At 51.9% G+C, this 14,481-nt stretch overlaps 1 protein-coding gene across 1 annotated transcript in view; it reads right to left on the bottom strand.

Annotated features, from left to right (window-relative positions):
• Positions 1–399: 399 nt before the first annotated feature.
• Positions 400–14,481, bottom strand: part of LOC148220503 (ephrin type-B receptor 4-like) — a 14,676-nt gene continuing 594 nt past the window's right edge. Inside the window, exons 2-14 of the mRNA XM_088155227.1 lie at positions 14,094–14,215; positions 11,996–12,024; positions 10,577–10,716; positions 10,210–10,262; positions 7,846–7,945; positions 7,200–7,246; positions 6,753–6,866; positions 6,025–6,272; positions 5,066–5,284; positions 3,648–3,797; positions 2,086–2,279; positions 1,184–1,378; positions 400–1,061 (exon numbers count right to left, since the gene is read on the bottom strand). Of these exons, the coding sequence (XP_088011353.1) occupies positions 962–1,061; positions 1,184–1,378; positions 2,086–2,279; positions 3,648–3,797; positions 5,066–5,284; positions 6,025–6,272; positions 6,753–6,866; positions 7,200–7,246; positions 7,846–7,945; positions 10,210–10,262; positions 10,577–10,716; positions 11,996–12,024; positions 14,094–14,215 (1,711 nt within the window). The 3' untranslated portion in view covers positions 400–961. The remainder of the gene's footprint in view (positions 1,062–1,183; positions 1,379–2,085; positions 2,280–3,647; positions 3,798–5,065; positions 5,285–6,024; positions 6,273–6,752; positions 6,867–7,199; positions 7,247–7,845; positions 7,946–10,209; positions 10,263–10,576; positions 10,717–11,995; positions 12,025–14,093; positions 14,216–14,481) is intronic.

Raw genomic sequence — 14,481 nt, forward strand, 5'->3', positions numbered from 1 at the left:
TTTGGGGACACCTCGGGGACGCCTTGGGGACACCTCGGGGACACTTTGGGGACATCTCGGGGACACCTTGGGGACACTTTGGGGACACCTGGGGGACATCTCGGGGACACCTCGGGGACATTTTGGGGACACCTCGGGGACACCTGGGGGACACCTTGGGGACACTTTGGGGACACCTCGGGGACACCTTGGGGACACTTTGGGGACACCTTGGGGACACTTTGGGGACACTTTGGGGACACCTTGGGGACACTTTGGGGACACCTTGGGGACACTTTGGGGACACCTCGGGGACACCTCGGGGACACTTTGGGGACACCTCGGGGACACCTGGGGGACACTTTGGGGACATCTGGGGGACACCTGGGGGACATCTCGGGGCACGGCCACGCCCCCTCATTTGCGTCAGCCGCGTTTATTGGCCGCGGTCCCGAACTGGGGACAAAAAGGGACAATAAAAGCACCGGAAGGGGGCCACGCCCATTTCCGATCACGTGACCACGCGACCGCCCCCCCCCCCCCCCCGGCCACACCCACTCGCGGTTGACCGCCCCCCATTGGTGGCCACGCCCCAAACAGGCCACGCCCCTGAGACCGGCCCCACCCACATTGGAGTGGAGCCATATTGGAATGGCGGCCATATTGGAATGGAAACCATATTGGAATGGTGGCCATAGCGTCCGAGCAGCCATATTGTCCTGGTGGCCATATTGGAATTGTAGTCATATTGGAATGGCAGCCATATCGTCCCGGCAGCCATATTGGAATGGCAGCCATATTGGAATGGTGACAGTATTGTCCCAGCAGCCATAGCGTCCTGGAGGCCATATTGGAATTGTAGCCATATTGTCCCGGCAGCCATCTTGCTCCCCCATCCTCGCGTCCCTTGTCACCTGTCCCCGGCGGCCATCTTGCCCCGGGCGGCTCCGGGCCGGGGTCGGGGGGGGGGGGGGTGGGGCCGTCACTGGGGGTCCCCTTTGGGGGGGCTCCGCAGGCTCTGGGCGCCCTCCAGGATCCTCTGCTGGTGCCCGGCCAGCGTCACCCCCATGCGCAGGAGGTCCCTGGGGAGGGACGGGGGGGGGTCACTGCGGGGTCCCCATGGTGTCCCCCCCGTGTCCCCCCAGCCCCCCCGTGTCCCCCCAGCCCCCCCAGCCCCCCCGTGTCCCCCCGTGTCCCCCCGTACTCGCTGCGCAGCCGCGGCAGCAGCTCCAGCCCGGTGACGCCGGCGCTCCGGAACGGCTCCTCGTAGCCCCCCAGGCCCAGCCCCCGCAGCCACTCCCCCACCGAGGGCCCGGGGGCGGGGCCTGGGCCGGGGGCGGGGCCTGGGCTGGGGGCGGGGCCGGGGGGGCTGCGCTGGTCCAGGCAGGTGGGGGAGGAGCTGGGGGGGGGGGGACAGAGGGGGAGGGGTCAGAGACCCTCCTGTCCCCGGACTCAGGTGTGCTGGGACCCCCCCCCAAAATAATCCAGGTGTGCTGGGACACCCCCCCCAAAATACTCCAGGTGTGCTGGGACACCCCCCCCAAAATAATCCAGGTGTGCTGGGACTCCCGCCCATGAATCCAGGTGTGCTGGGACCCCCCCAAAATAATCCAGGTGTGCTGGGACCCCTCCCTCCATGAATCCAGGTGTGCTGGGACCCCTGCCATGAATCCAGGTGTGCTGGGACCCCCCCAAAATAATCCAGGTGTGCTGGGACCCCTCCCTCCATGAATCCAGGTGTGCTGCGATCCCCCCATGAATCCAGGTGTGCTGGGACCCCCGCCCATGAATCCAGGTGTGCTGGGACCCCTCCTTCCATGAATCCAGGTGTGCCGAGACCCCTGCCATGAATCCAGGTGTGCTGGGATCCTCCCCCCATGAATCCAGGTGTGCTGGGACCCTCCCCCCACCAAACTCAGGTGTGCTTGGGACCCACCCCAAAATAATCCAGGTGTGCTGAGACCCCCCCCATGAATCCAGGTGTGCTTGGACCCCTCTCTCCATTAATCCAGGTGTGCTGTGCCGGCCCCACCCACCCCACCCACCCCCACCCCCAAACAACCCAGGTGTGCCGAGCCCCACCCCACTCCTCCACCCCCCCCTCACCTGTGCGGGTCCGGGGGGGGCACGCGGAGGCTCTCGGGGCGCCGGATGAGGCGGTCGAGGGCGTGCACCAGGTGAGGGAAGGTGGGGCGGGCGCTGCGGTCGCGCTGCCAGCAGTCCAGCATCAGGCGGTGCAGGGCAGGTGGGCAGCGGGGCGGCGGCGGCAGCCGGTAATCCTGCTCGATGGCATTGATCACCTGCGACAGGTGAGGGGACAGGTGAGGGGGGGACACTGATAACGGTCCTGCTCGATGGCATTGATCACCTGCGACAGGTGAGGGGACAGGTGAGAGAGGGGACAGGACACTGATAACGATCCTGCTCGATGGCATTGATCACCTGCGACAGGTGAGGGGACAGGTGAGAGAGGGGACAGGACACTGATAACGATCCTGCTCGATGGCATTGATCACCTGCGACAGGTGAGGGGACAGGTGAGGGGGGGACACTGATAACGATCCTGCTCGATGGCATTGATCACCTGCGACAGGTGAGGGGACAGGTGAGAGAGGGGACAGGACACTGATAACGATCCTGCTCGATGGCATTGATCACCTGCGACAGGTGAGGGGACAGGTGAGAGAGGGGACAGGACACTGATAACGATCCTGCTCGATGGCATTGATCACCTGCGACAGGTGAGGGGACAGGTGAGGGGGGGACACTGATAACGATCCTGCTCGATGGCATTGATCACCTGCGACAGGTGAGGGGACAGGTGAGGGGGGGACACTGATAACGATCCTGCTCGATGGCATTGATCACCTGCGACAGGTGAGGGGACAGGTGAGGGGGGGACACTGATAACGATCCTGCTCGATGGCATTGATCACCTGCGACAGGTGAGGGGACAGGTGAGGGGGGGACACTGATAACGATCCTGCTCGATGGCATTGATCACCTGCGACAGGTGAGAGAGGGGACAGGTGAGGGGGGGACACTGATAACGATCCTGCTCGATGGCATTGATCACCTGCGACAGGTGAGGGGACAGGTGAGAGGGGACAGGACACTGATAACGATCCTGCTCGATGGCATTGATCACCTGGGACAGGTGAGGGGACAGGTGGGAGAGGGGACACTGAATTTTGGGGTTTTGGGGTCCCGGATTTTTGGGTGCCATCTGTGGGAGTTTTGGGTGCCGTTTTCGGGGTTTTGGGGATTTTGGGGTTCCGGATTTGGGGGTGACATTTGAAGATTTTGGGGATTTTTTGGGTGCGGTTTTGGGGATTTTGGGGTGCGGGATCTGGGGGTGACATTTGAAGATTTTGGGGATTTTTTGGGTGCGGTTTTGGGGATTTTGGGGTTCCGGATTTGGGGGTGACATTCGAAGATTTTGGGGATTTTTTGGGTGCCGTTTTGGGGGTTTTGGGGATTTTTTGGGTGCGGTTTTTTGGGTTTTGGGGTGCCGGATTTGGGGGTGACATTTGGGGGTTTTGGGGATTTTTTGGGTGCGGTTTTGGGGACTTTGGGGTGCCAGATTTCGGGGTGATATTTGAGGATTTTGGGGATTTTTTGGGTGCGGTTTTGGGGATTTTGGGGTTCGGGATCCGGGGGTGACTCACGTCCTGGTTGGACATGTCCCAGTAGGGCCGCTCCCCGAAGCTCAGCACCTCCCACATGACGATCCCGTAGCTCCAGGCGTCGCTGGCCGACGTGAACGTGCGGAACGCGATGGCCTCGGGCGCCGTCCAGCGGATCGGGATCTTCCCGCCCTGAGGGGACCCCAAAAAAAACCTCCCTGAACCCACCCAGGACCCCCCACATCCACCCGCACCTGCCTGGATTCACCTGGGACGGGTGAGACCTTAAAAAAAAAACCCCGCTCCAAACGACAGAAATCGACAAAAATCACCCCAAAAATCACCCTGAAAACACCTAAATGCAGCCAAAAAAACACCTGAGGTCACCTGGGATGGGTGAGACACCTGTGAGACCTCAAAAACACCACCCAAATCCACCCAGAACACCCCAAATCCACCCACACCTGCCTGGCTTCACCTGGGACGGGTGAGGCACCTGTGAGACTTCAAAAAAAATACCAGGAACCACCTAAATCCATCCAAAAAACACCCGCACCTGCCTGAGGTCACCTGGGACAGGTGAGACCCCCAAAAAAAACCCACTGGAAACCCATCCCAGAACCTCCTAAACCCACGCAGAAAAACCACCCACACCTGCCCGAATTCACCTGTACAGGTGAGCCCCAAAGCACACCTGTCCCCCCAGGTGTCTCACCAAGGAGCTGGTGTAGGTGGGGTCGCTGTCCCTGTCACCATCCAGGGCTCGGGACAGCCCAAAATCCAACACCTTGCACACCAGGTGAGACCCCCAATTCACCTGTACAGGTGAGCCCCAAAGCACACCTGTCCCCCCAGGTGTCTCACCAAGGAGCTGGTGTAGGTGGGGTCGCTGTCCCTGTCGCCATCCAGGGCTCGGGACAGCCCAAAATCCGACACCTTGCACACCAGGTGAGACCCCCAATTCACCTGTACAGGTGAGCCCTCCCACACACACCTGTCCCCAGGTGTCTCACCAAGGAGCTGGTGTAGGTGGGGTCGCTGTCCCTGTCACCATCCAGGGCTCGGGACAGCCCAAAATCCGACACCTTGCACACCAGGTGAGACCCCAATTCACCTGTACAGGTGAGCCCTCCCACACACACCTGTCCCCAGGTGTCTCACCAAGGAGCTGGTGTAGGTGGGGTCGCTGTCCCTGTCGCCATCCAGGGCTCGGGACAGCCCAAAATCCGACACCTTGCACACCAGGTGAGACCCCCAATTCACCTGTACAGGTGAACCCTCCCACACACACCTGTCCCCCCAGGTGTCTCACCAAGGAGCTGGTGTAGGTGGGGTCGCTGTCCCTGTCGCCATCCAGGGCTCGGGACAGCCCAAAATCCGACACCTAGCACACCAGGTGAGACCCCAATTCACCTGTACAGGTGAGCCCTCCCACACACACCTGTCCCCAGGTGTCTCACCAAGGAGCTGGTGTAGGTGGGGTCGCTGTCCCTGTCACCATCCAGGGCTCGGGACAGCCCAAAATCCGACACCTTGCACACCAGGTGCGCGTCCACCAGGATGTTGCGCGCGGCCAGGTCGCGGTGCACGAAGCCGGCCTCGGCCAGGTAACGCATCCCGGCCGCGATCCCGCGCAGCATCGCCACCAGCTGGAGCGGCGACAGCGAGCCCTGGCGACCCTGGGGACACCGAGGGGACACCGAGGGGACACTGAGGGCACAGGGCGGGACCTGGCGCCGTGTGGGCGTGGCCTGGAGAAGGTGTGGAGTGACCGATGTGCCCAGGGTGTCCCCAAATGTCCCCAAATCCCCTGGGTGTCCCCAATGTCCCCAATCCCCCAATGTCCTCAAATCGCCTGGATGTCCCCAATGTCCCCAAGGTGTCCCCAAGGTGTCCCCAACACCCCCAATGTCCCCAATGTCCCCAAATCCCCTGGATGTCCCCAAGGTCCCCAATGCCCCCAAGGTGTCCCCAAGGTCCCCAAATCCCCTGGATGTCCCCAATGTCCCCAATCCCCCCAATGCCCCCAAGGTGTCCCCAAGGTGTCCCCAAGGTCCCCAAATCCCCTGGATGTCCCCAATGTCCCCAATGTCCCCAAGGTGTCTCCAATGTCCCCAATGTCCCTAAAGTCCCCAAGGTCCCCAACACCCCCAATGTCCCCAATGTCCCCAATCCCCTGGATGTCCCCAAGGTCCCCAATGCCCCCAAGGTGTCCCCAAGGTGTCCCCAATGTCCCCAAGGTGTCCCCAAGGTGTCCCCACCCTCAGGAAGGCGTCCAGGGCTCCGTGGAGCAGGAACTCGGTGACGATCATGGCGGGGGGCCCGGCGCTCACCACCCCCCCAATGTCCCCAATGTCCCCAAATCCCCTGGGTGTCCCCCATGTCCCCAATCCCCCCAATGTCCCCAAGGTGTCCCCACCCTGAGGAAGGCGTCCAGGGCTCCGTGGAGCAGGAACTCGGTGACGATCATGGCGGGGGGCCCGGCGCTCACCACCCCGCGCAGCCTCACCACGTTGGGGTGCCGGAACTGCCCCATCCGCGCCGCCTCGCGCAGGAACTCCCGGCGCTGCCGCTCGCCCGCGCCGCCCTTGAGCGTCTTCACGGCCACCTCGGCCTCGGGCTGGCCCGGCAGCGACAGGCGGCCGCGCCACACCTCGCCGAACTCACCTGGGGACAGGTGGGGGGGGTCACCTGTTACAGGTTATTCCCAAAAAAACTGCACTTAAATGGACTGAATCTACTCAAAACCCGCCTAAATCAACCCAAAATCCACCCCAAAACCACCCACACCTGGCTGAACTCACCTGGGGACAGGTGGGGGTCACCTGTTAGAGGTTATTCCCCAAAAAAACTGCACCGAAATCTATCAGGAATGGACTGAATCCGTGTAAAATCTGCTTAAATTCACCCAAAATCCACCCCAAAACCACCCTCACCTGGCTGAACTCACCTGGGGGCAGGTAGGGTTCACCTGTGACACCCCCAAAATCCAAAAAACCCACCCCAAACACACCCAGGAATGGACTGAATCTACTCAAAACCTGCTTAAATCCACCCAAAATTCACCCCCAAACCACCCACACCTGGCCGAACTCACCTGGGGCCAGGTGAGATCCCGAATCCCCCAGTGCGGGGTTCCCGCCTCACCTGCCCCGATCACCTCCTCGATGGTGACGCAGGTGACGTCGATCTCCTGCGCGAAATCCCTCAGGGCCACCTCGGGGTCCTCGTAGGTCAGGGGGTCGATGTAGAGCTTCCCACCTGGGGGGGGTCACCTGAGCTCACCTGGGCTCACCTGGCGCCACCCTGGGGCCATTTGGGGTCACTTTGGGGCCATTTGGGGTCACCTGGAGCCACCCCGAGGTCATTTTGGGGTCACCTGTGGTCACCTGGGTTTACCCTGAGGTCACCTGGGGGTCACCTGAGCTCACCTGGGGCCACCCCGGCGTCATTGGGGTCACTTTGGGGTCACCTGGGTTTACCCTGAGCTCACCTGGGGTCATTTTGGGGTCACCTGGGCTCATTTTTGGGGTCACCTGGGGTCACTTTGGGGTCACCTGGGCTCATTTTTGGGGACATTTCGGGGTCTCTCACCTGGGCTCGGGCGCTGTCGCCGTTTCTCCGCCCGGAGCCGCCCCCGCCTGCGGGGACAGGGGGGGTGGAGACCCCAAAATCCACCCCAAAAAATTCCCAAAATCCCCCCAAAATCCACCCCCAAAAATTCCCAAAATCCACCCCCAAAAATTCCCCAAATCCAACCCAAAATCCACCCCCCAAAAATTCCCAAATCCCCTCAAAATCCCCCCAAAAAATCCCAAAATCCACCTCAAAAAATTCCCAAAATCCGCCCAAAATCCACCCCCAAAAATCCCCAAATCCACCCCAAAAAATTCCCAAAATCCACCCCCCAAAAAATTCCCAAAAATCCACCCCCAAAAATCCCCAAATCCACCCAAAAAAATTCCCAAAAATTCCCCCAAACGCTCCCCCAAATCCCTGAATTTCCTCTGAAATCCACCCCAAAAAAATCCCCCAAATCCCCCCAAATATCCCAAAAATTCCCCAAATTCCCAAATTCCCCCCAGATCCTCACCTGAGGCAGAGCAGGGCCCCCCCAAACCCTTCCCCAAATCCCCAAAATCCACCCAAAAAAATCCCAAAAATCCACCCAAAATCCCCCCAAAATTCCCAAAAATTCCCCAAAATTCCCGACATTCCCGATTTTTCCCGGAATCCTCACCTGAGGCAGAGCAGGGCCCCCCCCAGCAGCGCCAGCACCAGGAGCCCCCCCAGGGCGGCGGCTCCGGCCACGACCCCGCCGGGACCCCCCCGGGACCCCTCTGCGGAAAATCGGGAATGTCGGGAATGCGGGAATGCGGGAATGTCGGGAATGCAGGAATTTGGGGAATTCGGGAATGCGGGAATGTCGGGAATTCGGGAATGTCGGGAATGCGGGAATTTGGGGAATTCGGGAATGTCGGGAAAATCGGGAATTGGGAATGTCGGGAATTCGGGAATATCGGGAATGTCGGGAATGCGGGAATGTCGGGAATTCGGGAATGTCGGGAATGCGGGAATTTGGGGAATTCGGGAATTTCGGGAATTTGGGGATTTGGGAATCGGGAATTGGGAAATTCGGGGATTCGGGAAATTCGGGAAATTCGGGAAATTCGGGAATGTCGGGAATTCGGGGAATTGGGAAATTCGGGGATTTGGGAAATTCGGGAAATTCGGGAATGTCGGGAATTCGGGGAATTGGGAATGTCGGGAATTCGGGAATATCGGGAATGTCGGGAATTCGAGGATTCGGGAATTCGGGAAATTCGGGAATTTGGGGAATTCGGGAATGTCGGGATTGGGAAATTTGGGAATTCGGGAATTGGGGAAATTAGGGGAAATCGGGAAATTGGGAATTTCGGGGATTGGGAATCTCGGGAATCTCGGGAATTTCGGGAAATTCGGGAGTGTCGGGGAATTCGGGAATGTCGGGAATTGGGGAATTGGGAAATTCGGGAATTGGGAATTTTGGGAAATTCGGGAAATTCGGGGATTTCGGGAATTTGGGGAATTGGGGATTGGAAAATTCAGGAAATTCGGGAATTGGGAATCGGGAATTGGGAAATTCGGGGAATTCAGGGAATTGAGAATCGGGAATTTGGAGAATTCGGGAATTTCGGGGATTGGGAAATTCGGGAATTGGGAATTTGGGGAAATTGGGAAATTCAGGAACTGGGAATTGGGAAATTCGGGAATTGGGAAATTCGGGAATTTGCGGGGGGAACCTTGGGAGATTTTGGGGGGATTTTGGGAAATTTGGGGCATTTTGGGCGGTTTTTGACCGGATTTTTTTATTTTTTTGGGTTATTTTTAATCGGATTTTTTTGGTTTTTGGGTTATTTTGGACCGGATTTTTTTTATATTTTTTTTTGTTATTTTCGATCGGATTTTTTTATTTTTTTGGGTTATTTTTGACCGGATTTTTTTTGTTTTTTGGGTTATTTTTAACCGGATTTTTTTGTTTTTGGGTTATTTTCGATCGGATTTTTTTATTTTTTTGGGTTATTTTTATTCGGGTTTTTTTTTTGTTTTTTGGGTTATTTTCGATCGGGTTTTTTTATTTTTGGGGTTATTTTGACCGTATTTTTTAATTTTTTGGGTTATTTTTAATCGGTTTTTTTTTATTTTTTGGGTTATTTTGACCGTATTTTTTTATTTTTGGAGTTATTTTTAATCGGATTTTTTTATTTTTTGGGCTATTTTTGATCGCATTTTTTTGTTTTTTGGGTTATTTTTAATCGGATTTTTTTATTTTTGGGGTTGTTTTTGTCTCTCACCGCCCCCCCGGGGCGCTCACGGTGGTCTCGGGTGTTTTTGGGTATTTTTGGGTATTTCAGGGCGGTTTTTGGGCTATTTTGGGTTATTTTTAATCGAATTTTTTTGTTTTTTGGGTTATTTTGACCGTATTTTTTAATTTTTTGGGTTATTTTTAAACTTTTTTTTTTATTTTTTGGGTTATTTTCGATCGGGTTTTTTTATTTTTTAGGTTATTTTTAATCGGATTTTTTTGTTTTTTGGGCTATTTTTGACCGGATTTTTTTTGTTTTTTGGGTTATTTTGGACCGGATTTTTTTGTTTTTTGGGTTATTTTCGATCGGTTTTTTTTATTTTTGGGGTTATTTTTAATCGGATTTTTTTATTTTTGTCTCTCACCGCCCCCCCGGGGCGCTCACGGTGGTCTGGGGGGTTTCGGGGGCGGTTTTTGGGCTATTTTGGGTTATTTTTAATCGGATTTTTTTATTTTTTGGGCTATTTTGGACCGGATTTTTTTGGTTTTTTTGGGCTATTTTTAATCTTTTTTTTTTTATTTTTTGGGTTATTTCTAATCGGATTTTTTTATTTTTGGGGTTATTTTTAACCGGATTTTTTTGTTTTTTGGGCTATTTTCGATCGGATTTTTTTATTTTTTGGGTTATTTTCGATCGGATTTTTTTATTTTTGGGGTTATTTTTAACCGGATTTTTTTTTATTTTTTGGGTTATTTTCGATAGTTTTTTTTTATTTTTGGGGTTATTTTTAATCGGATTATTTTTTTTTTGTCTCTCACCGCCCCCCGGGGCGCTCACGGTGGTCTGGGGGGTTTCGGGGGCGGTTTTTGGGCTATTTTGGGTTATTTTTAACCGGATTTTTTTATTTTTTGGGTTATTTTTAATCGGATTTTTTTGTTTTTTGGGCTATTTTTGACCGGATTTTTTTTGTTTTTTGGGTTATTTTGACGGGATTTTTTTGGTTTTTGGGCTCTTTTGGACCGGATTTTTTTGTTTTTGGGGTTATTTTGACCGGATTTTTTTTGTTTTTTGGGCTCTTTTGGACCGTATTTTTTTGTTTTTTGGGCTATTTTCGATCGGATTTTTTTGTTTTTTGGGTTATTTTGACCGGATTTTTTTATTTTTTGGGTATTTTCAGTCTCTCACCGCCCCCCCGGGGCGCTGACGGTGGTCTCGGGCCCGAAGTCGCCGTAGCCGCCCTCGGAGCGGGCTCGGACCCTCACCCCATAGAGGCCCCCCCGGCGCAGCCCCCCCAGCTCCGCCCGCGGCCGCGGCACCTTCAGGAACTGGGGGGCCCCTCCCCGCCCCCCAGCTGAGGGGGGGTCCGGGGACCCCAAAAAATAAAAAAAAAAAACAAAATAACCAGAACAAAACAAAAAAAAAAAGAACAAAAAAAAAAAAAAGGAAAAAAAAGGAAAAAAAAAACCAAAAAACAACAAAAAAACCCCCAAAAAAGGAACAAAAAAAAATTACAAAAATTTAAAAAAAAACCACAAAAACAAACAAAAAACAAACAAAAAAACCCAACAACAAAAAAAAAAACAACAAAAAAACAAAAAAAGAAAAAAAAACCAAAAAAACAAACAAAAAAACCCAAAAAAGGAACAAAAAAATTTACAAAAATTTAAAAAAACCCACAAAAAAACCAAAAAACAAACCAACAAAAAAACCAACAAAAAAAACAAAAAAAAACAAAGAAAAAAACCACAAAAAAACAAACAAAAAAAAACCCAAAAAAAGGAACAAAAAAAATATAAAAATTAAAAAAAAAAACCCAAAAAAACTCGAAGTATCCCCACCCGAAAAATTAAAAAAACCCGAAATATACCCCCCAAAAAAACAAAAAAAAAAAAGAAAATAACCCCCAAACAAACAAACAAACCCAAAAAACAAACAAAAAAAAGAAAAAACAAAAAGAAACAACAACAACAAAAAATTTAAAAAAAAACCCACAAAAAAACTCCAACTATCCCCACCCAAAAAATTAAAAAAACCGAAATATACCCCCCGAAAAAAGAAAAGAAAAGCAAAAGAAAAGAAAAATAAAATCCGGCCCCCCAAGGAAAGGAAAAAAAGCCCACAAAAAATAAAATATAATAAAATAAAATAAAATAAAATAAAATAAAAACAACCCCCCCCAAAAAAAAAACCAACAAAAAAAAAGCAAAAAAAAAATAAAAACAAAATTCCCCCCTCAAAAAACCCCAAATTCCCCAAATTTTCCCCAAATTCCCCAAATTCCCCCAAAATTCCCCCCAAAATCCCCAAATTCCCTCCAAAATCCCCAAATTCCCTCCAAAACCACCCCCAAAATCCCCCCCAAACCCCCCAAATGCCCCCCAAAAACCCCAAAACCACCCCCAAAAAACCCCCAAAAAACCCCCAAAAATCTAAATTTCCCCAAATTTTCCCAAATTTCCCCAAATTCCCCCAAATTTCCCCCAAATTCCCCCCAATTTTCACCTTCTCGTAGTATTTGACCTCGTAGTCCAGCACGGGGGGCCCGGGGGGGTTGGGGGAGGGGCTGGGCCAGGCCAGGGTGACCCCGCCCGCCCCTCCCCCCACCCGCACCACGTCCGACACCGGCGGCGGCACTGGGGGGAGGGGCGGGAAAATTGGGGATTTTTTGGGGATTTTTTGGGGATTTTTTTTGGGATTTTTTGGGGATTTTTTTGGGATTTTGGGAGATTTTTTGGGGATTATTTGGGATTTTTTTGGGATTTTTCGGCATTTTTTGGGGGGTTTTTTGGGGATTTTTTGGGGATTTTTTGGGGATTTTTTGGGGATTTTTTTGGGATTTTTTTGAGATTTTTGGGGGATTTTTTGGGGATTATTTGGGATTTTTTTGGGGATTTTTGGGGGATTTTTTGGGGATTTTTTGGATTTTTTGGGATTTTTTGGGGATTTTTGGGGATTTTTTTGGGGATTTTTTTGGGGGATTTTTTGGGATTTTTTGGGATTTTTGGGGGGATTTTGGGGGATTTTGGGGGGGATTTTTGGCGGATTTTTTGGGGGATTTTTTTGGGATTTTTTGGGATTTTTTGGGGATTTTTGGGGATTTTTGGCGGATTTTTTGGGGGATTTTTTGGGTTTTTTTGGATTTTTTGGGATTTTTGGGGATTTTCTGGGATTTTGGGGGATTTTTGGGAATTTTTTTTTGAGTTTTGGAGATTTTTTTGGGGAAATTTTTTGGAGATTTTTTTGAGATTTATGGGATTTTTTTGGGATTTTTTGGGATTTTTTTGGGATTTTTGGGGATCTCTTTGGGATTTTTTGGGGGGAAGAGTTTTTGGGGTTCTGGGGGGGATTTTGGGGCGGTTTGGGGTTTTTTGGGGGGTTTTGGGTTTTTTGGGTATTTTGGGGTGGGGTTTTTTTTTAGTTTTTTGGGGTTTGGGGTCTTTTTGGGGTGGATTTTTTGGTTTTTTTCGTAATTTTGGTTGGTTTCTTTGGGGTTTTTTGGGGTTTTGGGGTATTTTGGGGTGGAGTGGTTTTTTTTTTTGTTTTTTGGGTTGTTTTGGGGTGGGTTTTTTTTTGTTTTTTGGGCTTTTTGGGGGCTTTGGGTATTTTGGGGTGGTTTTGGGGTTTTTGGGGGTTTTTTTGGGTTTTTTGGGTATTTTGAGGTGGGTTTTTTTTTTGTTTTTGGGGTTATTTTGGGGGGGTTTTGGGTATTTTTTGGGGTGGGTTTTTTGGGTTATTTTTGGGTTTTTTGGGGGTTTTTGGGTATTTGGGGTTTTTTGTTTGTTTTTTGGGTATTTGGTTTTTTTTTTTTTGGTTTTGGGTATTTTGGGGTGGGGTTTCTTTGGGTTTTTTGGGTTTTTTTGGGGGTGGGTTTTTGTGGTTTTTTGGGGTTTTGGTTTGTTTTTTTTTTTAGTCTTTTGGGTATTTTGGGGTGGTTTTTTGGGTTTTTTTGGGGTTTTGGGTTATTTTGGGGTGTTTTTTTCGGGGGGGGGTTGGGGTGGGTTTTTTTTGTTTGTTTTTTGGGTTATTTTGGGGTGGGTTTTTTTGTTTTTTGGGTTATTTTGGGGTGGTTTTTTTGTTTTTTGGGTTATTTTGGGGGGTTTTTGGGTATTTTGGGGTGGGTTTTTTGGTGTTTTTTTTTTTTTTTTTGGTTTTGGGGTATTTTGGGGTGGGGGTTTTTTTTTGTTTTTTGGGTTATTTTGGGTTATTTTGGGGTTTTTTGGGGTGGGTTTTTGTTGGTTTTTGGGTTATTTTGGGGTGGGTTTTTTTGAGGAGTTTTTTGGGGTGGGTTTTTTTTGTTTTTTAGGTTATTTTGGGGGTGTTTTGGGTTATTTTGGTGGTGTTTTTTTTGTTTTTTGGGTTATTTTGGGTTATTTCGGGTGGTTTTTTTGGGTATTTTGGGGTGTTTTTTTGTTTTTTGGGTTATTTTGGGTTATTTTGGGTATTTCGGGGTGGTTTTTTTTTGTTTTTTGGGTTATTTTGGGTTATTTTGGGTTATTTTGGGGTTGGTTTTTTTGTTTTTGGGGTTATTTTGGGGGGTTTTGGGTTATTTTGGGGTGGGTTTTTTTGAGGAGTTTTTTGGGGTGGGTTTTTTTGTTTTTTGGGTTATTTCGGGGGGTTTTTGGGTTATTTCGGGGTGGTTTTTTTTTATTTTTTCCGGATTTTTTTCCCTTCTTTCCCGGGGGGGGGGGGGGGGGGGTCTCACCGTCCGCCCCCGCCGTGACGTTGATCTCGGCCGCGGGGGTCTCGGGGGTCCCGGGGGGGGTGACCCCGCTGCGGGCGCTCACCCTGAAGCCGTAGGTGACCCCGGCCCGGAGCCCGGCCACGCTGAGCCCGGGGGCCACCAGCCCGTGGGGGGAGGGGGGGCGGCGACCACGCCAGGGCCCCGCAGGGCCCGCAGTGGGGGGGAGGGGGGGGGAGGGGGGGGAGGGGGGAGAGACCCCCGGGGTGGGGGAGGGGCGGCAGGCCCGGCAGCTCAGGTGGTACCGCAGGTCCGCCCCGGTCCCCCCCGACCCGGGGGGGGCTCCAGGACAGCCGGGCCACCGAACCGTTCACTTGGGCCACCAGGGCGCGAGGGGCCGAGGGGGGCGCTA

This window comes from Sturnus vulgaris, chromosome 36 (assembly GCF_052056855.1).
Source record: "Sturnus vulgaris isolate bStuVul1 chromosome 36, bStuVul1.hap1, whole genome shotgun sequence".
Classification (NCBI taxonomy): Eukaryota; Metazoa; Chordata; class Aves; order Passeriformes; family Sturnidae; genus Sturnus; species Sturnus vulgaris.